The 24,952-nt window shown below is 64.0% G+C and overlaps 2 protein-coding genes across 2 annotated transcripts; one reads left to right on the plus strand and one right to left on the minus strand.

Moving 5' to 3' along the window:
* Positions 1-228: 228 nt before the first annotated feature.
* On the minus strand, positions 229-21,661 carry LOC128837200 (protein spinster homolog 1-like). The gene is made up of 13 exons (XM_054028170.1): positions 21,587-21,661; positions 20,178-20,451; positions 19,828-19,893; positions 19,520-19,656; positions 16,621-16,772; positions 16,161-16,227; positions 5,228-5,370; positions 4,645-4,800; positions 3,655-3,844; positions 2,875-2,940; positions 2,436-2,534; positions 2,166-2,337; positions 229-716 (listed from the first exon to the last, which is right to left on the minus strand). Exons 2-13 carry the CDS (start codon positions 20,398-20,400, stop codon positions 622-624), a joined length of 1,566 nt encoding a protein of 521 aa, XP_053884145.1. The 5' UTR covers positions 20,401-20,451; positions 21,587-21,661; the 3' UTR covers positions 229-621.
* Positions 21,662-23,285: 1,624 nt separating this feature from the next.
* LOC128836946 (arylamine N-acetyltransferase, pineal gland isozyme NAT-3-like) lies at positions 23,286-24,615 on the plus strand. Its single transcript, XM_054027678.1, has 2 exons — positions 23,286-23,324; positions 23,688-24,615. Exons 1-2 carry the CDS (start codon positions 23,304-23,306, stop codon positions 24,528-24,530), a joined length of 864 nt encoding a protein of 287 aa, XP_053883653.1. The 5' UTR covers positions 23,286-23,303; the 3' UTR covers positions 24,531-24,615.
* The last annotated feature ends 337 nt before the right edge of the window (positions 24,616-24,952 follow it).

Genomic DNA, 24,952 nt, shown 5'->3' on the forward strand with positions numbered 1-24,952 from the left:
GGAAGTCGTAGCGCTGAGCGAGCGGCAGGTGTGCGAGGTTCGGAGGGCCCCCCCCACAGGGGCACGAGGGCTCACGCTCTTGTGCAAGGGGGCGAGTGGCTCACCGAGGAGCAGAGCTCACACCCAGGGTAGGGGGGGCGTAGTGGGGGGCTAATGCCCTCCCAGGGGGGAGCCGGGCCCCGCAGCATGGCCCGGAGTCCTGCCCCCCGGGACAGAGACCAGCAGCAGGAGACGTAACAAAGAGTTTAATGGGGTGAAAATATGGTGGCTGGATGGGGGCAGGACCCCAGCCCCCCACAATGCAATGGGGACCTGTATGACCTTGGGGGGCCTCACAGCCCACCTCCCCAAGGAATCCAAGAGCCCCCCCATAGTCCCTAAGCCCTCCCTGCGCCAGGGGCCTGGGGGTGTTCAGTTGGGGGTCCCTGGCTTGTCCCAGCCCAGGGTGCCCCATCCATGTCCCTGACCCCGTTTCCTTCACAGGGGGCTCCACGCCCACATAAAAACCAGCCCCCCAAACTGGCACAGTTCCGCCCGCCCTGAGCCCGGCCAGTGGGGGGCAGCGAGAGTCTCTGCATGGCCGGCGGTGCCCGGCCCCAGCGCCGGGGGTGTGGGTGGTTCTCAGATGAGGACACTGGAGACGGGCACTTTGGTGGATCGGCCGCGCTTCGGCACCACAATACGCTCCTCCGGCTCGGTCTCCTCCGGCAGCAGGCCTGGCGGAGGGAGGGGGGAGAGTCAGGGGGGCTGACACGGTGGGCAGTGGGGCAGGGCTGGGGCAGGGCTCGATGTGGGGGCACCAGGGCTGCAGCCTGGGCACAGAGCTGCAGGTGCCATTGGGGATGGGGGGGGGGAATCTTGATTACCAAGATTTCGGGGCAGTGGGGGGCACTGTGGGGCTGTACGTATCCTGGGCACTCAGCTCGGCGGCAGCGTGGGGGGCTGGGGGTGCAGCAGGAGGTGACGGGGTTAGAGGGAAGCGGGAGGCAATGGGGTTAGGGGGCTGCGGGGCGCTGGGGGTTGGGGGGGGGATGTACCCTGGCTGCTCAATTCGGCGGCAGCGTGGGGGGGCAGGGGTGCAGCAGGAGGTGATGGGGTTAGGGGGCAGCGGGAGGTGACGGGGTTAGGGGTCTGGGGGTCGCTGGGAGTCAGGGGGACGTACCCTTGGCGCTGAGCTTGGCCTGCTTGCGGTTGCCCTGGATGAAGAGGGCAGGTGTGGGGAGCTCAGGGGGGAGCGGCAGGAGGCAACGGGGTTAGGGGGCAGCAGGAGGCTGGGGTGCGCTGAGCGGCGCTGGGGGTCAGGGGACGTACCCTAGGCGCTGAGCTCCGCCCGCTTGCGGTCACCCTGGATGAAGAGGGCGGGTGTGGGGGGCCGGGGGAAGCTGTGGGAGGTGACGGGGTTAGGGGGCAGAGGGAGGTGACGGGGTTAGGGGGCTGCGGGGCGCTGGGGGGGGATATACCCTGGCTGCTCAATTCGGCGGCAGCGTGGGGGGGTGGGGGTGCAGCAGGAGGTGATGGGGTTAGGGGGCAGCAGGAGGCGACGGGGTTAGGAGTTTGGGGGACACTGGAGGGCGCTGGGGGGACGTACCCTGGTGCTGAGCTCGGCCCGCTTGCGGTCGCCCTGGATGAAGAGGGCAGGTGTGGGGGGCAGGGGGGAGCTGCGGGAGGCAACGGGGTTAGGGGGCAGTGGGAGGCAATGGGGTTAGGGGGCGCTGGGGGTCGGGAGGATGTACCCTGGGTGCTGAGCTCCGCCGGCTTGCGGTCGCCCTGGATGAAGAGGGCAGGTGTGGGGGGCCGGGGGGGAGCTGCGGGAGGCGACGGGGTTAGGGGGCAGTGGGAGGCAATGGGGTTAGGGGCCGCTGGGGGGACGTACCCTGGGTGCTGAGCTCGGCCTGCTTGCGGTCGCCCTGGATGAAGAGGGCAGGTGTGGGGGGCCGGGGGGGAGCTGCGGGAGGCAATGGGGTTAGGGGGCAGCAGGAGGCAATGGGGTTAGGGGGCGCTGGGGGTCGGCGGGACGTACCCTGGGTGCTGAGCTCGGCCCGCTTGCGGTCGCCCTGGATGAAGAGGGCAGGTGTGGGGGGCCGGGGGGAGCTGCGGGAGGCGACGGGGTTAGGGGGCAGCAGGAGGTGATGGGGTTAGGGGGTGCTGGGGGTCAGGGGACGTACCCTGGGTGCTGAGCTCCGCCCGCTTGCGGTCGCCCTGGATGAAGAGGGCGGTGGCGAGGAAGAAGCTGCCCCCCAGCACCCCGGCGAAGGCACTCAGCATTAGGGCATACTGCAGGCTGTGGAACTCCAGCAGGTAGGACGGGGGGCGGCCCCGCTGGATCCTGTCGCTGATCTGGGGGGCAGAGAGGGTGAGCGGAGCCGTCCCACAATCCCCAGCACCCCCCCGGTGCTGCGAGCTTCCCCCCAGCAGTGCCGCTGCCGCGCACTCACCACGCCGATGAGGTAGGGGCTGCCGGCGTCACCCAGCAGGTGGGACATGACGATCTGGAAGGACTCGGCCGTGGAGCGGCGTGTGGGGACCACGACGTACTGCGGGTGAGAGGGGCGGGGTCAGCACAGGCTGGGGGGGCCCTGCCCCCCATCCACCCCGCTGTGTGTCCGTCTGCCCCTGCCCCCTCCCCCGCTCTGTGTCCGTCTGTCTGTCCCTGCCGCCCCAGGTCGCTCCCAGGGGCCTGCTAAGGGCCGGGGCGGGGGGGTGTCACTCCCAGGGGCCAGTGCGGAGGGCGGGTGCCACTCCCAGGGGCCGAATAAGGGCCAGGGTGAAGATCACTCCCAGGGGCCGGCTAAGGGCCGGGGTGAAGATCACTCCCAGGGGCCGGGGCAGCGCTGGCCCTGTGGCTCTGGACACGCGGCCGCAGGACGGACTCACCAGCAGGATGTCTGCCACGATGGCCCAGTTGAGGGACAGCAGCGTCTCCCCAATGAAGATAAACACCTGCAGGGGGAGGGAGCCGGTTACTGAGGCTAAGGACCCCCCCTGCCCCTCCCTGAGTCCTCCCTCCCCGGCCAACGCTGGGCACCAGGCACACGAGTGTGTGGGGTGTCCACCCCCCAGCCCTGCTCCCCCCAGCCCCGGCCACCCCCCGGTCCCAGGCACCCCCAGCCCCAGGCACCCCCCAGCCCCGGCCACCCCCCAGCCCCAGGCACCCCCCAGCCCTGGGTAAATCTGGGTGCTGGAGATAGGTGACCGGCTGAGCAGTTTTTGGTTAAAGTCTGCAGCTTTGGGGGCGTGGACCAGACCTGGGTCTGTGCTGCAGCAGGCTAGCATGTCTGGCTCAACAAGACAGGGTTCTGGAGTCCCGGGCACCCCCTGGCCCCAGGCACCCCCGGCTCCAGGCACCCCCCAGCCCTGCTCCCCTCAGCCCTGCTCTCCCTGGCCCCTCCGGGACTCACATAGGTGGTGGGCCCCCGAGCCCCTGTCCCCCCGGCTCCAGGCACCCCCAGCCCCCGCCCCCCTCCCCCAGGACTCACGTAGGTTGCGACGCTGCTGCCCTGGGCCCCCCCCAGCCCCTCCCCCCCCCGGCTCCAGGCACCCCAGCCCCCGCCCCCCTCCCCCAGGACTCACGTAGGTTGCGACGCTGCTGCCCTGGGCCCCCCCAGCCCCTCCCCCCCGGCTCCAGGCACCCCCAGCCCCCGCCCCAGGACTCACGTAGGTGGCGACGCTGCTGCCCTGGGCACACACCAGGGCCAGGAAGAGGAAGGGCGCGGAGCCCAGCAGGCCGGCGGCGCAGACCAGGGGGTCGGCCCGGGGGTTGGTTCTGCGGAGGCGCTTGGAGATCTCCACGCCGGACCCCACGCCCAGGAACCCCGTCACACAGGTGATGAGCCCAAAGATCAGGCTGTGAAGACAGGGGGTCAGAGGTCACCAGGGAGAGAACGGCCCCCAATACCCGGGGGTCAGAGTTCAGGAGTCACCAGGGAGAGAACGGTCCCGACACCGGGGGTCAGAGTTCAGGGGTCACTGGGGAGGGACGGGCTTGACACCAGGGGGTCAGAGTTCAGGGGTCATTGGGGAGGGAACGGGCCTGACACCAGGGGGTCAGAGTTCAGGGGTCATTGGGGGAGATAACGGCTCTGATACCGGGGTTCAGAGTTCAGGGGTCACTGGGGAGGGAATGACCTCAACATTGGGGGGGTCAGAGTGCAGGGGTCACGGCAAGAGAACGGCCCCGACGTTGGAGAGGAGTCTGAGTTCAGGGGTCATTGCGGGAGAGAACGGCCCCAATTCCAGGGGGTCAGAGTTCAGAGGTTACTGGGGAGAGAACAGCCCTGCCACCAGGAGTCAGAGTTTGGGGGTCACCAGGGAGGGAACGGCCCTGACACCAGGGGGTCAGAGTTCAAAGGTCATTGGGGGAGATAACGGCTCTGATACCAGGGTTCAGAGTTCAGGGGTCACTGTGGAGAGAACGGCCCCAACATTGGGGGTCAGAGTTCAGGGGTCACAGGGGAGGGAACGGCCCCAGCATTGGGGGTCAGAGTTCAGGGGTCACTGTGGAGGGAACGACTGACACCAGGGGTCAGAGTTCAGGAGTTACTGGGGAGAGAACAGCCCCGACATTGGGGGTCAGAGTTCAGGGGTCACTGGGTGACTCCCTTTTCCAGAGTGGAGCTCAGGGCCGAGCCCCCCAGCGGCGCTCACCTCTGCTGGGAGCTGCAGGTGTCCCCGTCGGGGCAGGGCCGGCACTGCCCCGTGGCCAGGCAGGAGCGGTACAGAAACGCCGGGGCCCACAGTGCCAGCGACCCCGTCACGAACGCCACCGCCGTGAAGCCCAGTGACGACAGCACGAAGCTGCGGCTGCCGGGGGGGGGAGGGCGGGGGAGAGGTGAGAGCCCCCCCCGAGCACCGATCCCATCCTGCTCCTCCCAGCGCCCCCACTGATCCCCAGCCCCGCCCCCCCCTCTGCCCCGATCCCATCCTGCTCCCCTAGCCCTTCACTGACCCACAGTCCCACCCCTCCCAGCCCCCTGGCCCCACCCCACTCCTCCCAGTCCCCTGCCAATCCCCAGCTCAGCCCCACTCCTCACAGCTGCACTGACCCCAGTGCCTCTCACCCCTCCCCATCTCCACCCCTCCCAGCCCTATACCCTGCTCCTCCCAGCCCCACCTCCTCCTGACCCCTTCTTTGTCTGACACCCCCGCACTTTCTGCTCCTCCCATCCCTGGCCCCTGCCGAGCACCCACAGTTCTCTCATCACCGGCCCCACTGCACCGCCCCACTCACTTGCGGCTCAGTGCCCGGACGTCGGCGGCCCAGGAGGTGTAGCGCAGGGGGGAGTCGGAGTGACGCTCCACGGCCCCCCGTGGCGGCTCCCGCAGCACCGTGACCAGCAGCACCACAGCCACCACGCCCAGTGCCGGTGTCACCTGGGGGGGCAGAGAGGGTGACCCCGTGTCACCATGGGGGGATTTTCTTAATGTTTGGTATGAATATTGTGTGTGCCTCGGTTTCCCCTGTGTGTTGCAGCTGAATTTCAGACAGAGCTGCAGAACGATTCCTCCTTAGACAAGCTGAAGGGCCTTGCTGGCCGCAGCGCCGAGGAACCCTTAAAGGGGGGCTGCAGGGAAACAGTCCCTTCGGGGGCTGGTGGAGAGGTTCAATGGGACCCTGAAGATGATGCTGAAGACTTTCCTGGACCAGCATCTGCAGGACAGGGACACGTATTTACCCCACGGGGTTCTCCCCTTTGCAGCTGCTGTATGGGAGGGGAGTGAGGGGACCCCTGGCTTGGGGAGGGGAAGGCTCCCCCGAGGGAGAACCAGTGCTGGAGCATGGACTGACTTTCTGGGAAAGGCTCGCTGAGCTCATGGGTCCGGCCAGGGAGAACCCAGCCAGGGCCCCAGGGAGGCAGAAGCTCTGGGACGACCGCTCAGCCTATGGCACCGGGGACCAGGTGAGGGGGTCTCGTCCCGGTGAGGAAGAACAAGCCACAAGCTGCCTGGTGTGACGGAGCAGGGAGCAGGGCAGATTTGACCTGGGAATGTTGCAGGGGGGTTGCAGTGGGGATGTGGGACTTCCCTTGAAGGGAGCTACCTGAGCTGTAACCTGAGCCAGGAACTGGGGTGGGGAGAATTAACACCTTCTGCCCGGGAGACTGGACAAAGGAGAGGAGGAGCTAGGGGGAGGAGGAAGAGAGGAGCAGCAGGAGGAGTTTTGGGTTTAGTTTCAGTTTGGGCTGGGTGGTGCAACGCAGGGAACCCCAAGCTGGGGTCTAAGCTCCCTGAACCTCCCAGAGGGACCTAATTGAGGGGGTCTGGTCAGACCTACACACTCTGCTTGAGACTGTGTTCCTGTCCTTAAATAAACCTTCTGCTTTACTGGCTGGTTGAGAGTAGCAGTGAATCTCGGGAAGAGGGGTGCAGGGCCCTGACTCCCCCACACTCCGCAACAACTGGTGGCAGCGGCGGGATCTACTGCACCCCGTGGACGGCGCTTCCTGCAGTAAGTGACTGGGGAGCAGTAAAACGAAGGGGGATCGACGGGGACCAGGCGTGCTGAAGCGTGAGAGAGAGACGGTTATTACCCCTGGGAGTGTGTGACCAGCGAGAAGGACTTTTGCGGTAACAGGGTCCCCCGGGGGGATCGCAGCGAGTGGTCCCAGGGGGGGAGGAGTCTGCAGCTCGACCCTGGCAGAGAGGTGGTGACCTCGAGAAGGGCTGGCACACTAGGGGGCCCCCTGGGAACTGTGGGGAGCTGTGAGCACACAGGCCGGTGAGTGGCCAGCAGGAAGATGTATGCCAAGCGGCTTAAGAGCGACCTGGTGGAGCTGTGCAAGCAGAGGGGGCTGCGCAGTGGGAGGCTCACCAAAGAACAGCTCATTGCCCGGCTGGAGGCGGAAGATCGCGCGAATGAACTGATCCCTGTGTCTCAGGGAAGCAGCCTGGCAAATGCAGCGCAGGCACCAGTGTCTGTCCCAGCTGGGAGTGGTCAGCCGGCTGCTGAGGGCTTCCCGAGACCCCTCCTTCCTATGCCTAGGGGAAGGGTGGGGAGGAGCCCAGCAAATACCGAGGGCGCCGTGACCCCCCCGGCCAGCAGGGGATCCTCCCGGCGAAGCTCGCTGGCCAGCAGAGGATCCTCCCGGCGACGTTCGGCATCCGTGGAGCGGAATTGGCTGGAATGGGAGAAAGAGCTAAAACTGAGAGAGCTGGAGGATCGTGAACAAGAGAGACAGCGTGAAGAGAGACAGCATCAGCATGAAGAGAGACAGCGTCAGCATGAACGGGAGGAGAAAGAGAGACAGAGACAGCATGAACGGGAGGAGAAAGAGAGACAGAGACAGCATGAACTGGAACTGGCAAGACTGAAGGGCAGCGAACCCCCGGCTGCGGCAAGTGAGGGGGGACCCAGGACTGCACGGAGCTTTGATAAGTGCATCATGGCCCCACGCAAGGAGGGGGAGGACATGGATGACTTCCTGGAGGCCTTTGAGACGGCCTGCGAGCTGCACCGGGTTGATCCCGCGGACAGACTCCGGGTCCTTACACCCTTACTGGACCCCAAAGCCGTGGCATTGTACCGCCAACTGGAAGAGGCAGAGAAAGGGGACTACGAACTATTCAAAAAGGCCCTGCTACGAGAGTTTGGGCTGACTCCTGAGATGTACCGGGAAAGTTTCCGGAATCAGGATAAAACCCCTGAGATCTCATATCTGCAACTAGCCGTCCGCATGGAAAGATACGCCAGCAAGTGGGCTGATGGGGCCCAGACGAAGGAGGACTTGATTAAACTGCTGGTACTGGAGCAACTGTATGAGCGGTGCCCATCCGACCTGAGGCTGTGGTTGATGGACAGAAAGCCAGAGAACCCGCGACACGCAGGGCGGCTGGCCGATGAGTTTGTAAAGAGCCGGTCAGGGGGTGGCAGGGAGGAGCCCCAAAGGAACAGGCCCGCCGCGATGCAAAGAGAGAGTCACCCTGGGACCTCCCAAAGGGGGAATATGGAGAATCCCCTCCCACGGGGAATGCCCAGCGTCAGGGACAACCGACCGGCTCGAGGGGACCCACGGGACATGAGCTGCTATTACTGCGGCCGAAGAGGCCACGTTCGGGCCCAGTGCCCCAAGCTCAAGGACAGACTGAGCAGACCGAACCCGCACCGGGTTAACTTGGTAGAGGCCCAGACGGACGAGGGGCAGGCTTCTCACGCAAGAGGGGCTGGCAGCTTATCAACTGCTCGAGAGAGAAGGGCCCCCGGCCAGCTTCTCTGGGGGGCCAGATGCTCCGGATTCAAAGTTCTCCGTTTACAGGGTTGGCGCGGGGCTGTCCCTGCGGAGCGAGTGCCTTGTTCCCCTGGAGGTGGATGGGAAGAAAGTTTATGGATACTAGGACACGGGCGCAGAGGTGACACTGGCCCGGCCCGAGGTGGTGGCCCCAGATCGGGTGGTGCCCAACACCTTCCTGACCCTGACCGGGGTGGGCGGGACCCCATTCAAGGTTCCCGTAGCGAGGGTACACCTGAAATGGGGGGCCAAGGAGGGCCCCAAGGACGTGGGAGTGCACCACCATTTGCCCACTGAGGTGTTGATGGGGGGGGACCTAGAGGACTGGCCAAGCAGCCCCCAGACCGCCTTAGTTGTGACCCCTAGCCAGAGCCGGCGAGGGGCACTACGCCCTGACCTTGGGAAGGATGTCACACCGGAGGCACCGAACCCTACCCGGGTGGGGAGGGAACACCCAAGGACAGGGCTCGGGGTGGCTGGGGCTTCCGACCCAGCCGACGAGACGGAGCAGGTCCCCATCCCTTCCCCAGCCGCCGAGTTCCAGGCCGAGTTGCAGAAGGACCCCTCCCTGCGGAAGCTAAGGGGCCTGGCTGACCTCAGTGTGGTACAGACCATGAGGAGAGGATGCAAGGAGAGGTTCCTGTGGGAGAAGGGGTTCCTGTACCGAGAGTGGGCTCCCCCAGGGGAAGTGGAGTCGTGGGGGATCAGGAGGCAGCTGGTGGTTCCCCAGAAGTTTCGCCACAAGCTACTGTACCTGGCCCATGACATCCCTCTCGCAGGGCACCAGGGGATCCGGCGCACCAGGCAGAGGCTGCTACAGAACTTTTACTGGCCCGGGGTCTTCACCAACGTCCGGCAGTACTGCCGATCCTGTGACCCCTGCCAGAGGGTGGGGAAGGCCCGGGACAAGGGGAAAGCAGCGTTGAGATCTTTGCCCATCATAGAGGAGCCTTTCCAGAAGGTGGCCATGGACATAGTGGGACCTCTCAGCAAGACGACCCGGTCTGGGAAGAAATACATCCTGGTGGTGGTAGATTTCGCCACCCGCTACCCCGAGGCAGTGCCCTTATCGTCCATCGAAGCAGACACTGTGGCAGATGCGCTGCTGACCATTTTCAGCCGAGTGGGGTTCCCCAAGGAAGTCTTGACGGACCAAGGGTCCAACTTCATATCGGCCCTACTCCGGTGCTTGTGGGAGAGATGTGGGGTCCGGCACAACTGGGCCTCAGCATATCACCCCCAATCCAACGGGCTGGTGGAGAGGTTCAATGGGACGCTAAAAATGATGCTGAAAACATTTATGAATCAGCACCCGCAGGACTGGGACAAGTACTTACCTCACCTGCTGTTTGCGTACAGAGAGGTACCCCAGGAGTCTACCGGGTTTTCGCCTTTCGAACTGCTATATGGAAGGCGGGTAAGGGGGCCCCTGGACCTGATGAGAGACGAATGGGAGGGGAAGGCCACTCCTGATGGAGAGTCGGTGGTGGAGTATGTCCTGACCTTCCGGGAACGACTTGCCGAGCTCATGGACCTGGCCAGGGAGAGTCTGGCCAGAGCCCAAAGGAAGCAAAAGGTCTGGTATGACCGCACAGCACGGGCCCGCGCCTTCGCCACTGGGGATCAGGTGATGGTCCTCATCCCCGTGAGGAAAAACAAACTCCAGGCCGCCTGGGAAGGGCCCTTCAAGGTTGTCAAGCAACTAAACGAGGTAAACTATGTGGTGGAACTGTCGAACCGGGCACACCACCACCGGGTGTACCATGTGAATATGATGAAGCCATATTATGACAGGGGGAATGTGGTGTTGGCCGTGTGTGGACAGTGGGAGGGGCAGGGAGATGACCCTTTAGTAGATCTATTCCCTGGGACAAGAGCTGGCTTCCCCCTGGAAGCAATTCCCCTCTCTGATCGGCTAACCCCTGCCCAGCGAGCTGAGATCGGAAGGGTGCTGCATCTGTACCAACAGCTGTTTTCCAACCAGCCTGGACGCACTAATCTGACTGTCCACCGGGTGCAGACAGGATCGCACCCGCCTATAAAATGCTCCCCCTTCCGAGTCACAGGGAAAACTGCTCAGGACCTGGAAAGAGAGGTCAATGACATGCTGGCTTTGGGGGTGATCCAGCCGTCTTCCAGCCCTTGGGCCTCGCCAGTGGTGCTGGTCCCCAAAAAGGACGGGTCGATCCGGTTCTGTGTGGACTATCGGAAGCTCAATGCCATCACTGTAGCCGATGCCTACCCCATGCCCAGGCCGGACGAGCTCCTAGACAAGCTGGGAGGTGCTCGGTACCTTACCACTATGGATCTTACAAAGGGCTATTGGCAAGTGCCGCTGGATGCAGATGCCAGGCTGAAATCGGCCTTTATCACCCCTCTGGGGCTCTATGAGTTCCTGACCCTGCCCTTTGGCCTCAAGGGAGCGCCAGCCACCTTCCAGCGCCTGGTGGATGAGCTACTGAGGGGGATGGAGAGTTTTGCCGTGGCGTATATCGATGACATCTGTGTCTTTAGCCAGACCTGGGAGGACCACATATCCCAGGTTGGACAAGTGCTGGACCGACTCCAGGAGGCTGGGCTGACCGTAAAACCGGAGAAGTGCAAGGTGGGGATGGCTGAGGTATCCTACCTAGGCCACCGGGTGGGAAGCGGCTGCCTAAAGCCGGAATCAGCCAAAGTGGAGGTGATCAGAGACTGGCCCGCTCCTCAAACCAAAAAGCAGGTCCAAGCCTTTATTGGGATGGCAGGGTACTATCAGAGGTTCGTGCCCCACTTTAGCGCCATAGCCGCCCCCATCACTGAGCTGTGCAAGAAGGGGAAGCCAGACAAGGTGGTCTGGACCGAGGAGTGCCAGGAGGCTCTCCGGGCGCTGAAGGAGGCTCTGGTCAGTGGCCCAGTTCTGGCAAACCCAGACTTTGACAAGCCCTTTATGGTGTTCACCGACGCCTCAGACACAGGACTGGGGGCGGTGTTAATGCAGGAGGATGAAAAGGGGGAGAGACACCCCATCGTGTACCTGAGCAAGAAGTTGCTACCCCGGGAGCAGAACTACGCGGCCATCGAGAAGGAATGCCTGGCCATGGTTTGGGCCCTCAAGAAACTAGAGCCATATCTCTTTGGGCATCACTTCACCGTGCACACCGACCACTCTCCCCTGACCTGGCTGCACCAGATGAAAGGAGCCAACGCCAAGCTCCTGAGATGGAGCCTGCTCCTGCAGGATTATGACATGGATGTGGTCCATGTGAAGGGACGTGACAACCTGATAGCGGACGCGTTGTCCCGGAGAGGGAGCCCTGAACTTCCCCAGGTCACCAGGCAGAGTGACCCCGCTCAGTTCAGTCTCGAAGGGGGGAGAGATGTGACGGAGCAGGGAGCAGGGCAGATTTGACCTGGGAATGTTGCAGGGGGGTTGCAGTGGGGATATGGGACTTCCCTTGAAGGGAGCTACCAGAGCTGTAACATGAGCCAGGAATGGGGGTGGGGAGAATTAACACCTTCTGCCCTGGAGACTGAACAAAGGAGAGGAGGAGCTGGGGGGAGGAGGAAGAGAGGAGCAGCAGGAGGAGTTTTGGGTTTAGTTTCAGTTTGGGCTGGGTGGTGCAACGCAGGGAACCCCAAGCTGGGGTCTAAGCTCCCTGAACCTCCCAGAGGGACCTAATTGAGGGGGTCTGGTCAGACCTACACACTCTGCTTGAGACTGTGTTCCTGTCCTTAAATAAATCTTCTGCTTTACTGGCTGGTTGAGAGTCGCAGTGAATCTCAGGAAGAGGGGTGCAAGGCCCTGACTCCCCCACACTCCGCAACACCTGGGACGGGCCCTTCGAGGTCATCCAGCAGCCGAGTGAGGAGAACGATGCGGTGGAACTGCCCAGCCGGGCTCACAGCCACCGAGAGGACCAGGTCAACGTGATGGAGCTGAACTGGGACAGGGAGAGGCTGGTCCTGGCCGTGTGTGGCCAATGGGAGAAGGGGGAAGATCCCCGGGGGGGTCTCTTCCCTGAGCCAGGAGCCGGCCCCTTGCTGGAATCAGCTCCCCTCTCTGACCAGCCAACCCCGGCCCAGCGGGCAGAGATCAGAGAAGTGCCGCATGTGACAAAGTGGGAGGTTTCTTCTTGAGGTTTTGCATGAATACGGTGTGTGCCTCAGTTTCCCCGTGTGTTACACAAGACCGAGCTGGTGGGGCTGCCTCTGGCTGCCTGCCCAGAGAATGGCGGAAGCACTCCGTAACCCGGCAACGGTGCCTGCAGCAAGGTGGAGCCGGGGGAGGGGTGCAGACCAGGTGACCCTTTTGCCCGGGAAAGGGACAAAGGACATAGGAGGGGCAATGGGCGTGTCTGAGGCCGGGCTGGCTGGAGTCGGGGGGGGGGGGCAGGGTGTCAGGCCCTGCATCCCCCCACGATGGACTTTGCTGAATGTCCCTGATGTCTGTGCTAACAAGCCCTGTTGTATGCTGGGTTCCTGTCGACTAACCTGTCTGTGTCACACGCTGGCTGGGAGTCCCGGCTGGCTGCGGAGTGGGGGGGCCCCTTTGAGGGGCATGTGAGGCTTCCCCAGGAGTCCGATCACTGCGGGGAGCTCATGGGGTGAACGGGACTGAACGCTCCGAGGTCAGACCCAGGGAGGCCGAAGCCAAGCAGGCTTCTTGCGCTGGTGAGAGTGAGAGGAGTCATGCTGCCCCGGAGACCTGACAGACTTCATTCAGAGCGGCCAGGAGACTGACTCGTGACCCCATGTTCCTACCCGCAGGTGTTCTCCAGCCAGCCGGGGCTCACTAACCTGGCTGGCCATGGCGTGGGGACAGGAGCCCACCCTCCCATCAGGTGCTCCCTGTTCAGAGTCACTGGGAACACAGCCCAGGGCCTGGAGAGAGAGGTCGGGGACATGCTGGCTTTGGGGGTGATCCAGCCGTCCTCCAGCCCCGGGTCCTCTCCCGTGGTGCTGGTCTCCAGGAAAGACGGGTCGATCCGGTTCTGTGTGGACTATCGGAAGCTCAGTGCCATCACCGTGTCCAATGCCTGCCCCATGCCTGGGCCTGACGAGACCCTAGACAAGTGTGTGTGTGGGGGGGGCGCATTACCTCACTACTATGGATCTTACCAAGGGCGACTGGCAGGTGCCTTTGGATCCAGAGGCCAGGCTGAAATCTGCTCCTATCACCCCCTGGGCTCTGTGAGCTCCTGGTCCTGCCTTTCGGCCTCAAGGATGCCGGTCACCTGCCAGCAGGGGATCAGTTACTGAGGGGGTGGAGAGTTTTGCCCTGGCATACATCATGGATAAGATCTGTGTCGTTAGCCAGAGCTGGGAGGACCAGGTGTCCCAGGTGCAGAGGGGGCTGGGTCACCTCCAGGATGCAGGGCTGGCTGTAAAAGCTGGGACGTGCAGGCTGGGGATGGCAGAGGCGTCGTACCTGGGCCACAAGGTGGGGAGTGGCTGCCTAAAGCCAGAGCCGGCTAAGGTGGCGGCGATCAGAGACTGGCCGCTCCCCAGACTGAGAACCAGGTTAAGAAGTGATCATTCCCCTCTATTCGACATTGGTGAGATCTCATCTGGAGTACTGTGTCCAGTTTTGGGCCCCACACTACAAGAAGGATGTGGAAAAATTGGAAAGAGTCCAACGGAGGGCAACAAAAATGATTAGGGGTCTGGAGCACATGACTTATGAGGAGAGGCTGAGGGAACTGGGATTGTTTAGTCTCCAGAAGAGAAGAATGAGGGGGGATTTGATAGCAGCCTTCAACTACCTGAAGGGGGGTTCCAAAGAGGATGGATCTAGACTGTTCTCAGTGGTGGCAGACGACAGAACAAGGAGTAATGGTCTCAAGTTGCAGTGGGGGAGGTCGAGGTTGGATATTAGGAAACACTATTTCACTAGGAGGGTGGTGAAGCACTGGAATGGGTTCCCTAGGGAGGTGGTGGGATCTCCTTCCTTAGAGGTTTTTAACGTCAGGCTTGACAAAGCCCTGGCTGGGATGATTTAGTTGGGGGTTGGTCTTGCTTTGAGCAGGGGATTGGACTAGATACCTCCTGAGGGCCCTCCCAACCCTGATATTCTATGAAACGGGCCCAGGCCTTTACTGGGATAGGGGGGCTCTACCGGAGGTTTGTGCCCCACTTTATCTCCCTGGCAGCTCCCAGCACTGAGCTATGCGAGAAGGGGAAGCCAGACAAGCTGGTCTGGACTGGGCCGTACCGGAGGCTCTCCGGACGCTGAAGGAAGCTCTGGTCAGGGGCCCAGTGCTGGGAAACCCAGACTTTGACAAGCCCTTTATGGTGTTCACCAATGCCCCAGACGCAGAGCTGGGCACGGTGCTGAAGCTAAGTGGGAGAGACCCCCCATCGGGTACCGGAGCAGGACACTGCTGCCCCGGGAGCAGGGCTATGGGGCCACAGAGAAGCAATGCCTGGCCCTGGGGTGGGCTCTTAAAACGCTGCAGCCGGATCTATTTGGGCGGCGCTTTACTGTGTACCCGGACCACTCGCCCTGCCATGGTTGCACCAGCTGAGAGGGGCCAACGCCGAGCTCCTGAGGTGGAACCTGATCCTGCAGGATTAGGAGATGGACGTGGTCCACGTGAAGGGAAGTGCAAACGTTACAGCCGATGCTTTGTCACGGAGAGGGGGGCCTGAACTTCCCCAGGTCACAGGCTGAAGCAACCCCCGCTCAGTTCAGTCTTGAAGATGGGAGAGATCTGACAAAGTGGGGGATTTTCTTAATATTTTGTCTGAATGTTCGATGTGCCTCGGTTTCCCCTATGTATTGCACAATTCATTCTGTGGTGGGGCAAGAGCGTTGGATTTTGCAGAGACTCCTGAAAGGGGCACAGGAGAACCCCTGCCTAAGACCAGGTGTGACTGTCACCTAGCAGCTGCCTGGGCCCAGCCAATGATCAGACACTTTGTAACTTAGCAACTGATGGCGGGGGGGGGGGGGGGGGGGAGAGAGAACCTTGGGATGGAGAACAAAGGTCTGCCTGGGAAAGACGACAAAGGACAAGAAGGGGCAACTCTGGGTGTGACGGAGGGTCCTTGGTCTGGAGGGGAGAACCCGGGCTCGACCAAGTTGGACTTCACTGACAGTTCCTGCTTTCTGTGCTGACAAGCTCTGTTCTACGCTGTGCTCCCGACGACAAACTGGGAATGTGACAAAGTGGGAATGGTCTTCATGTTTTCTCTGAATACTGTGCGTGCCTCAGTTTCCCCTATGTGTTACTTAAGTGTCTGGTGGTGGGATGAGGGTGTGTGATCGTTGCAGCGACCCCTAGCGGGCAGGTGTGACTGCGACTGGCTGCCTGGGACAGAGAACGGCCGACACTGTCACCTGGCAGGCAATGGCCGGGCCCATCCTCTGCAAGGACCAGCCAGAGGTGGGAGGTGTCGGTGCCGACCAGGTGACCTGCTGGCCTGGGAAAGAGACAAAAGGATGGAGGGGGGGAACAGGAGGTCTGGGGCCAGGCAGCTGGAACTGGGCAGGCTCCTGTTTGGGACTCGGAGGGGAGAGTCCAGGACTCAGGGTCCCCCAAAGACGGGCTTAGGTGGAAGTCCCTGATGTCTGTGCTAAGAAGCCCTGTTCTACGCTGAGTTCCTGAGGGCTGATAACCTGTCTGTGTCACACGCTGGCTGGGAGTCCCGGCTGGCGGCGGGGGGGAAGGGGGAGGAGAGGGGGAGTCCCGGCTGGCTGTGGAGTGTGGGGGGGGGGGGCAGGGCCCCTCCGCCTGCCCCACGGCCCCGTCCAGGGGGACTCGTTGAGGGGAGCTCATGGAGTGAACGGGGGGCCGGATGCTCTGAGGTCAGACCCAGGACGCTCCCCCTACTGATAATGTTCCCCGAGGGGTGTCACAGGACAAGAGGGTCCTGTCAGCATGTCACTCAGGGGGGCTCCAGAGCTCCGAGCCGGCCCCCGTGACACCCCACCCCCGCCCAGCCCCCCAGACTCACCCGCAGGGCCCAGTGCCAGTCATCAGCCAAGTCCTTCACCTTCGAGCCCACGATGTAGCCCAGCCCGCTGCAGGGGAGGGGGAGGTTAGAGCTGGGACCCGCACCAACACCCCAACACCCGCCCCTTACCCCCACTGCCCCAAAACCTGCCCCCGGCCCCAACACCCACGCCATACCCCCACTGCCCCCAACTCCAGGCTTCCACCTCCACCCTGCCCCTGGGCTCCCATCCCACCCCCACTGTTTCCACCGACTCCTCCACACTGCCCACTCTGACCTCAACACCCCTTACCCAGCCCCCTACCTGTCCCTCAACATCCCCAACCCCGCCTCCACTGACCTCAACACCCCCCACACCTACCTCCTTACACTGACCCTCGCCTACTGTGGGGGAGGGGAGGTGAGAACTGTGACTCCCACCCCCTCCCCGGCCTGCCCTGTGCCCCCCAGCGCCCCTCACCTGCCGACGGGAATGGCGAAGTAGAAGAAGGCCAGCATGCGGCTGCGCTGGTCGCTAACGAACAGGTCGGCGATGATGGTGGGGGCGATGGTGGAGTAGCTGGCCTCCCCCACCCCCACCAGCCCCCGCGTCACCAGCAGCAGCCAGAACCGCTGTGCGGGGGGGGGGAAGAGGGAGAGACGGCTTAGAGACGGTGACGCACCCCAGCCTGCCGAGGGGTTGAGATGCCCAGGAATGGGGAGTTCACCCCCCAGCTCCCCACGAGCCACAGGTCCGGCCCGGCCACCCCACGACAGTAAACTCCCCATCACGCTGAGGAACCTGGAGATGGGGGAACCCAGTACGGGGGGGAACCCTGTCTGTAACGATTCACTCCGAGTGCCATGGGGAGCAGCCTGCGCCCCACGCCCTGCATGCACAGCTCCCCCCACGCACAGCCCCCAGCCCCTCTGCACCGCTCCAGCTCTCACCCCCTCCACCCTGCACCCACAGCCCCCCGCCCAGCTCCAGCCCCTCACCCCCGTGCGCACAGCCCCCCCCACGCACAGCCCCCAGCCCCTCACCCCCCTGTGCGCACAGCTCTCCCCACGCACAGCCCCCAGCCCCTCTGCACCCCCCTTAGTCCTGGGGGAATTCTGCACCAAAAAATTAAAAATTATGCGCACAATCTTTTGAAGTTCTGCAAATTTTATTTGTCAAAATAACACTACATAATCATGCCAGTTTCAATTATTTTGGTAATTTATTTCAACATACCTGTCAGCAAGTACGTCTGAAACAATACAGACGCACACAAAAATCCCCCCAGGAGCAGAGAGTTAAAGAAACCCCTCTGACAACCCAGTTCCTGTTTCTCTGCCCCCTTCCCCCTCCCAGAGCCCAGCCAGGGGGCCAGACACCCACAACACCTCCCCGCAAAGCCCAACCGCAGGGTCCCCCGGCCCAGATACCAGCACCCCTTCTCCCGCAGAACCCAGCCGCAATCCCCCTCGGCCGAGGTACCCTCCCCCCCCAGAGCCCAGCCAGGGGGCCAGACACTCACAACACCTCCCTCCCCAGAGGCCAGCCGCAGGGCCCTCCTTGCTCAGATACCTGCACCCCCTCCCGAGCCCAGCCGTGGCCCCCCCCCCGCCCAAGCACCTGCCCTCCTCCTCCCAAGAACTCAGCCACAGGCCCCGACCCCCCTTGCCCAGACACTCACCCCCCTCCGCCCCAAAGCCCAGAGGGAGAAACAGCCTGATGTTCAGTCCCAGGTTTGCATGGAGTTTCCTGCACACCACCGTCTCCTTCCCCCAAGGCATGCTGGGAACTGCAGCTTCCAGGAGCCCTCCAGCTCCCTCCCCTTCCCCCCAGCAGTGTCCTCTATGTACGAGCTGGGCTCTGTGGGTCCAGCAGCCCCTAGTGGTGGCCTGAAGCCCTGCAGCCCATTTCTGTGGGGAAAGGAAATTCTGCGCACACGTTAATTTCTGCAAAATCGACTCCTGGGGGAATTCTCTGCTAGATATCCCAGCATTACTGCGCATGCACATAATTAATAAGCCGTGCATATTTTACATTTTTTATGCAGAAAAAAGCTTCTACCGAAACGTTGCTGCAGTTCTGCCTTTTGCCCACCAGAGGGTGCTGTGGCACAAGAACAAGCAGCTCCCAGCAGACAGTAACTTCTGCAGTTCCACCTTTGGCCACCAGAGGGCGCTGTGGCGATAGAACACAGCAGCAGCTCCCGGCCAGCGAAGAAAGAGAAAGAGACGGCCTTCTTTGCAGCAGGCCAGGTCAGGAGACAGGGGCTATGGGGGGGGGGGGGGCAGACAGCGTGAAGAGCTGGGGGGTCACACAGGGGCTCATAGGGGCTAGTGAGGGAGGACAGACTGGGGCAGAGGATGAATGGGAGTGGAGGCGCAGGTACACATGGTAATGGGGGAGCAGGTACAGGGACACATAGGGACAGGGGGTGGCTGAGGAGGCACACAGACACATGGGGGCAGGGGGTACAGGGACACATAGGGGCTGGGTGGTGGCTGAGTGGGGGCACACAGACACATGGGGGCAGGGGGTACAGGGACACATAGGGACAGGGGGTGGCTGAGGAGGCACACAGACACATGGGGGTGGGAGTACAGGGACACACAAGTGACAGGGGAAGGGGGTGCAGAACCACATGGGGATGGGGGAGTGGGTGTCTGAGTCTAGGTGGAGGGAAACATGTGGACAGGGGGTGCAAGGACACATGGGGGTGGCGGGGACAGGGCAGATGTGCCTGACTGAATGGGAGAGGCTAGGGGTCAGCCAGAGTCTGCATGGGGGAAGCTCCCTAACAATCCCCCCCCCCCCCCCCCCCCTCCAAACCTGTTCCAGACTTTTCGCACCCACACCCAACAACCCTCCAAGTTCACACCCAGGCTCCTTCCCTCTCCCTCAGCTCCTGCGTTACCCCTGACTCCCCCCAGCCTTTGCCCTGCTTCTGAGGGGGGCGGGAAATACGGTTCCGTATGGTAGTTTACATGAATTGTTACTGTGTTAATATGCCTAGTAAGGAATCTACTTGTCAAAAAGAGATTTTCTGAATCTTTTTTGTTGTCTGTATTGTTTCAGACGTACTGGCTGACAGAATTTTAAAATAAATGACCAAAAATAATTGAAACTGGTGTGATTACATGGTGTTATTTTGACAAATACAATATGCAGAATTTTAAGATATTGTGCACAGAATTTTAAATTTTTGGTGCAGAATTCCCCCAGGAGTAAAAATTCTGCATTGCGCAGTGGCACAGAATTCACCTAGGAGTACCCCCTGCACCGCTCCAGCCCCTCATCTCCACAACGCCCCCAGCCTGCGCGCACAGCTCCCCCCACGCACAGCCCACAGCGCCCCCCCCGCGCGCGGCCTGCCAGCCGGTACCTCCTTGGGGATGAAGCTGGAGCCCAGCGTGACGGCCGACCAGAAGGCAATGCCCAAGCAGAGCAGCCGCTTCCGGTGGTAGCGGTCGCCCAGGTACCCGAAGATCGGGGCCAGCACCATGTAGCTGCTGATGAACACTGCGGGGGTGGGGGGGGTGTTAGAACTGGTGCACTGTGCGGGGCACAGCCCCTCCCCACCAGAGAAGACGCCGCCCCAGCCCCCAGAGGGTGTCACCCCACATACCCGGTGCGTCCCTTCTCCCATCGCTATGGGATCCCCTCCCTCCCTCCCTCCCCCTGCCCCCATACCTGTCTGGAGGAGCCCGGAGCTGCTGTCTCCAATGCGAAAGAACGACTCAATGTCGGGCAGGATGCCTGGGGAAAGCGGGGGTGGAGGGGTGTTAAAAAGTGGGGAGAGCCCCCCATGGACCCTGCAACCCCCCACCTCTGCCAACCCCTAGCCCACCTCCCACGGCAGATCTCCACACCCCATGCAGTCCCCCCGACCTCTGCTGGCCCCAACCCCCCACTGCTCACACAACCCTCTCCATCATGCAGCCCCGACCCCCACAGCTCCCACCCCGTCCACCAATACCCCCCACAACCTTCCCACGCACAAACAGGGCCACCGCCCCCTCCCCCGCACCCCCAACCCTCACCGGCCACGGTGAAGCGGTCCATGTAGTTGAGCAGGTTGATGTAGCAGAGAACAGCGACGATCATCACCGAGCGGGGGTATGAGATCCCGGTGACGGCCTGCACCCCCACTTCCGGCTGCCCCCGACCCGCCCGCGGCCCCCCCTCCGCCACCTCCTCCTCCGTCTCATCCGCCTGGCTCAGGAATGGGGCAGCGTCGGGGTGGGGGCCGTGCCGGGTCGCCATGGCCGGGAGTTGTGCAGCCGCCTCACAGGGAGCCCGGCTCCGGAGCGAGGCCTGCGGAGGGCAGAGAGAGAGAGGTTAGTTACCCCAGCACTACAGCTTCCCCTGCCAGTTACAACCTCCCATCCCCACATATCCCCAGCCCCACGACCTCCCATCCCCACATAACCCTGCCCCATCACCTTCCCAACCCCCAATAGCCCCGCCCCATGATATCCCATCCCCACATAACCCTGCCCCTATCACCTTCCCAACCCCCAATAGCCCCGTCCCATGACCTCCCATCCCCACATAACCCTGCCCCTATCACCTTCCCAACCCCCAATAGCCCCGTCCCATGATATCCCATCCAAGCAATAGCCAACCCCCCATGACCTCCCAACCCCCCCAAGAGCCCAGCCCACCATAACCCCACCCCGCAGCTCCCCCCAATCCCCTGTAACCCCAACCCCACAGCTCCCCCGCAGATCCCCCCGCTCCCATAACCCCAACCTCGCAGCTCCCCCATCCCCCCGCCCCCTGTAACCCCACAGCTCCCCCCACCGATCCCCCCCACCTCCATAGTTCTCCCTGCAACTCCCGCCCCCCATAACCCAATAGCTCCCCCCCCCATCCCCTGTAACCCCAACCCCACAGCTCCCTCCACGGATCCCCCCCGCCCCCGTAACCCCAAACTCGCAGCTCCCCCATCCCCCCGCCCCTCGTAACCCCACAGCTCCCTCCACCGATCCCTCCGCCCCATAGTTCTCCCTGCAGCTCTCCCCGCCCCCCATAACCCCATAACTCCCCCCATCCCCTGTAACCCCAACCCCACAGCTCCCCCCATGGATCCCCCGCCCCCATAACCCCACAGATCCCCCCGCCCCCGTAACCCCAACCCCACAGCTCCCCCACCCCCATAACCCCAAACTCGCAGCTCCCCCATCCCCCCGCCCCTCGTAACCCCATAGCTCCCCCCACCTCCATAGTTCTCCCTGAAACTCCCCCCACCCCCCGTCACCGCATAGCTCCCCCCCATCCCCTGTAACCCCAACCCCACAGCTCCCTCCACGGATCCCCCCCGCCCCCGTAACCCCAAACTCGCAGCTTCCCCATCCCCCCGGCCCCTGCAATTCCACAACTCCTCCCACCGATCCCCCCGCCCCCCATAACCATAACCCCGCGGCTCCCCCCGCCATGACCCCATTACCGATGCGGGGCACGCTATTCCCTGCTTCGATCATGTGACCCCCTGCGCGTCACCTGACCCATCGCGAGTCCCGCCCCTTCCGGGACGTCACCGCTGACCCCTAGCCACGGTAACCATGGTAACGGGGAACCCCCGCGGCACCATGGTAACCAGCCGCGACCCCCCGCTGATTTCCAGCGGAGACAGAACCATGGCAACCACCGGGACAACCCCCCTCCCCACAGCAACCCCTGTCGCCGTCACCATGGCAACCACCGGGACCGGCTCCGTGCGCAGGCGCTGAGCCCAGGCCCCGGGGAGTGCTGCCCGGCGGGGGGGGCACTCGGGGGAGCCGGGCCAGGGCCGGGGCGGGGCGGGGCGGGGGGGCCGGGCTCGGCTCGCCGGAAGCGGGAGCGGGGCTGGGGGGCGCTAGGGGGCGCTGTGGGGTGGGGGACTCAGTGGGGGATGGTCTCCCCCGCAGTCAGGGCTGGCCCCAGGGGGGCGCTAGGGGGCGCTGTGCGGTGGGGTGGGGGGCTCAGCGGGGGGCGCTCTCCCCCGCAGTCAGGGCTGGCCCCAGGGGGGCGCTAGGGGGCGCTGTGGGGCGGGGTGGGGGGCGCTCTCCCCAGCAGTCAGGGCTGGCCCCAGGGGGGCACTAGGGGGCGCTGTGGGGCGGGGTGGGGGGCTCAGCGGGGGGCGCTCTCCCCCGCGGTCAGGGCTGGCCCCAGGGGGGCGCTAGGGGGCGCTGTGCGGTGGGGTGGGGGGCTCAGCGGGGGGCGCTCTCCCCAGCAGTCAGGGCTGGCCCCAGGGGGGCGCTAGGGGGCGCTGTGCGGTGGGGTGGGGGGCTCAGCGGGGGGCGCTCTCCCCCGCAGTCAGGGCTGGCCCCAGTGGGGCACTAGGGGGCGCTGTGCGGCAGGGTGGGGGGCTCAGTGGGGAGGCCAAGCACCGGGAGAAGAGGCTGCGTCGCCCGGCTGGTGGAGCGGCTGGATGCCCACCCTGCGGGCGCTGTGGCTGCTGGACCCCTGACAGGCTGGCGCCCGGGGCTGGCAGCGGCAGGAGCAGGGGGAGTTGCTGCCCAAGTGGCCCCGGTGCCCGATCCCGCTGCCAGCCCCTGCCCACAGCGGTGCCCAATGACGCCCCCCTGGGGCAGGGGTGGGAGGTGCAGGCCCAGCAGGTGCCCATGCTCTGCCCCCGGCCCCACCTCTGGCTGCTTGTCAGTGCCCCGGAGCCGCCCTCCCCAAGCGGGAGGAGCGTGCACCTGCTGACCATGCCATGTGACCTGTGCTGACCTCTGACCTCACCCCCTGCTGCCCCTGCCCCCCCAATCCATCATCTCCGAAACTCATCAAATCACCTGTGTGTGTGTGCGGGGGTGCACAGGTAATACTCCCTGTGCTTTGAATTCAGTGGTTAACGGGGGGGGGGGGGGGGGGGGCAATGGGGGCTGGGAACACAGGGCATGGGGGGCACAGGGGCCTCAGATGTCAGGGGATCTGTTGGCACTGGGAAGGGGGAGTTGGGAGACTGGGGGGTGATTACCTCCCCTCCCCTGGACAGGTAGGTGGGAGAGTGGGGGGCTGCTCCCACAGATGATGCCAACCCCCTTTGCCCCATGGCTACCGGGGAGAGGCCAGGGAGGCCCTGCCAGGCTAGGAGGGGTTAAGGAGCTGTCACGTGGGGGGGGGGGGCAGAACCACGTGCCTCCCCGCCCCCCTGGAGATGCGGAAGCAAAACCCTGGGCATGGCCAGCTGCAACCCCAGTGTGAGTGCTGTAGGCCCGGATTCGAACTCAGCTCTGGGAGAGGAGGGGGGCTGGGGGGTTAGAGCGGGGGGCTCAGGGCCAGGGCTCCTGGGTTCTCTCCCTAGCTCGGGGAGGAGGGGATCCAGCAGTGAGTGCCGGGAGCCAGGGCTCCTGGGTTCTCTCCCTGGTTCGGGGAGGAGGGGATCCAGCAGTGAGTGCCGGGAGCTAGGACTCCTGGGTTCTAACTCTGGCTCAGGGTGGGGAGGGGGGTCCAGCAGTGAGGGCCGGGAGCCAGGACTCCTGGGTTCTATCCCTGGCTCGGGTGGGGGTCTGGGAGCCAGGACTCCTGGGTTCTCTGCTCACAGTCCCCGCTTTGCCCCCCAGCCTGGGATGGACGTGGGTGCCTATCTCTCCCGGATCGGGTACCAGGGCCTGACAGAGCCCACCCTGGAGACGCTGCGGGGGCTGCACCGTTGCCACCTGTTCTCGGTGCCCTTTGAGAGCCTGAGCGTGCACTGTGGGGAGCCCATCACCCTGGCGCTGCCCCTGCTCTACGACAAGATCGTCCGGCGGCGGCGCGGCGGCTTCTGCTACGAGAACAACGGGCTCTTCCAGTGGCTGCTGCGGGCGCTGGGTTTCTGTGTCGTGGGGCTGGCCGGCCGCGTCCGGAACCGCTTCACCGGGCGCCTCGGGCCACCCTGCGACCACCTGGTGCTGCTGGCCCGGCTGGGGGACCAGCGCTTCCTGTGCGACGTGGGCTTCGGGGACGGCTTCCTGGAGCCCCTGTGGCTGGAGCCGGGCCTGGAGCAGCCGCAGGAGGGCGGCACCTTCCGGCTGGGCCTGGCGGGGGGCGTCTGGGCGCTGGAGCGGCTGCGGGCGCCAGGCGAGGAGGGGCAGATGCTCTACACCTTCACGCTGGAGGAGCGGGAGCTGGGAGACTTCGCCGCCATGTGCTGCTACCACCAACAGGCCCCCAGCTCCATCTTCGCCTGCAAGTCCTTCTGCAGCCTGCCCCAGCCGGGCGGCGGCCGCCTCACCTACATGGGCTGGCGTCTCATCGCCACGCGGGGCGGGGAGCGCACGGAGACCCCCCTGCAGCCCCACGAGATCCCCGCCCTGCTGCAGCACGCCTTCGGGGCCCAGCTGAGCGGGACCCTGGTGCCCAAGGACCAGGAGATACAGCCGCCCCCCGAGGGGGAGGAGATGGGGCCAGCTCCCCCCCACTGAATGAAGGAGCTCCGAGAAATGAGGTGGAGGGACCCAGAAACACCCCTGGGTGCCCGGCTCAGAGCTGTCGGGAGGGTGAGCTGTAAAACAGGCCGGCCAGGGCAGAAACCTGGCTGGGGGGAGCTGCTGGGCCCAAAGGGAAGAACGGGGCGGCGGGGGGGGGGGGGGCTGGGAGCCAGGACTCCTGGCTTCTGTCCCCAGCTCTGGGTGGGGAGCAGGGTCTAGGGGGTTGGGGCAGAGCTGGGGCCCAGGACTCCTGGGTTCCATGGCTGGCTGGGACACAGACTGTGTGATCCTGGGTGGGTCCATCCCTGCTGTGTATTGAGCGTGTGAGCTCTGTGGGTGCAGGGCCTGTCTCACACTGAGCAGCGAGGGGGCCCTGAGCCCTGGGGGCAGGGATTGGCATGGTGCCAGTCGCTCTG

This window comes from Malaclemys terrapin, chromosome 4 (genome assembly GCF_027887155.1).
Source record: "Malaclemys terrapin pileata isolate rMalTer1 chromosome 4, rMalTer1.hap1, whole genome shotgun sequence".
Classification (NCBI taxonomy): Eukaryota; Metazoa; Chordata; order Testudines; family Emydidae; genus Malaclemys; species Malaclemys terrapin.

Coding starts and splice junctions, on each gene's coding strand:
- LOC128837200 (XM_054028170.1), bottom strand. CDS start 20,400: ATGGCGACCCGGCACGGCCCCCACCCCGACGCTGCCCCATTCCTGAGC. Junction 19,657..19,827: donor CTCCGGGCTCCTCCAGACAG/GTATGGGGGCAG, acceptor CCACCCCCGCAG/TGTTCATCAGCAGCTACATG. Junction 2,338..2,435: donor GCCCCTACCTCATCGGCGTG/GTGAGTGCGCGG, acceptor TCTGCCCCCCAG/ATCAGCGACAGGATCCAGCG.
- LOC128836946 (XM_054027678.1), top strand. CDS start 23,304: ATGGCCAGCTGCAACCCCAGT. Junction 23,325..23,687: donor TGGCCAGCTGCAACCCCAGT/GTGAGTGCTGTA, acceptor TTTGCCCCCCAG/CCTGGGATGGACGTGGGTGC.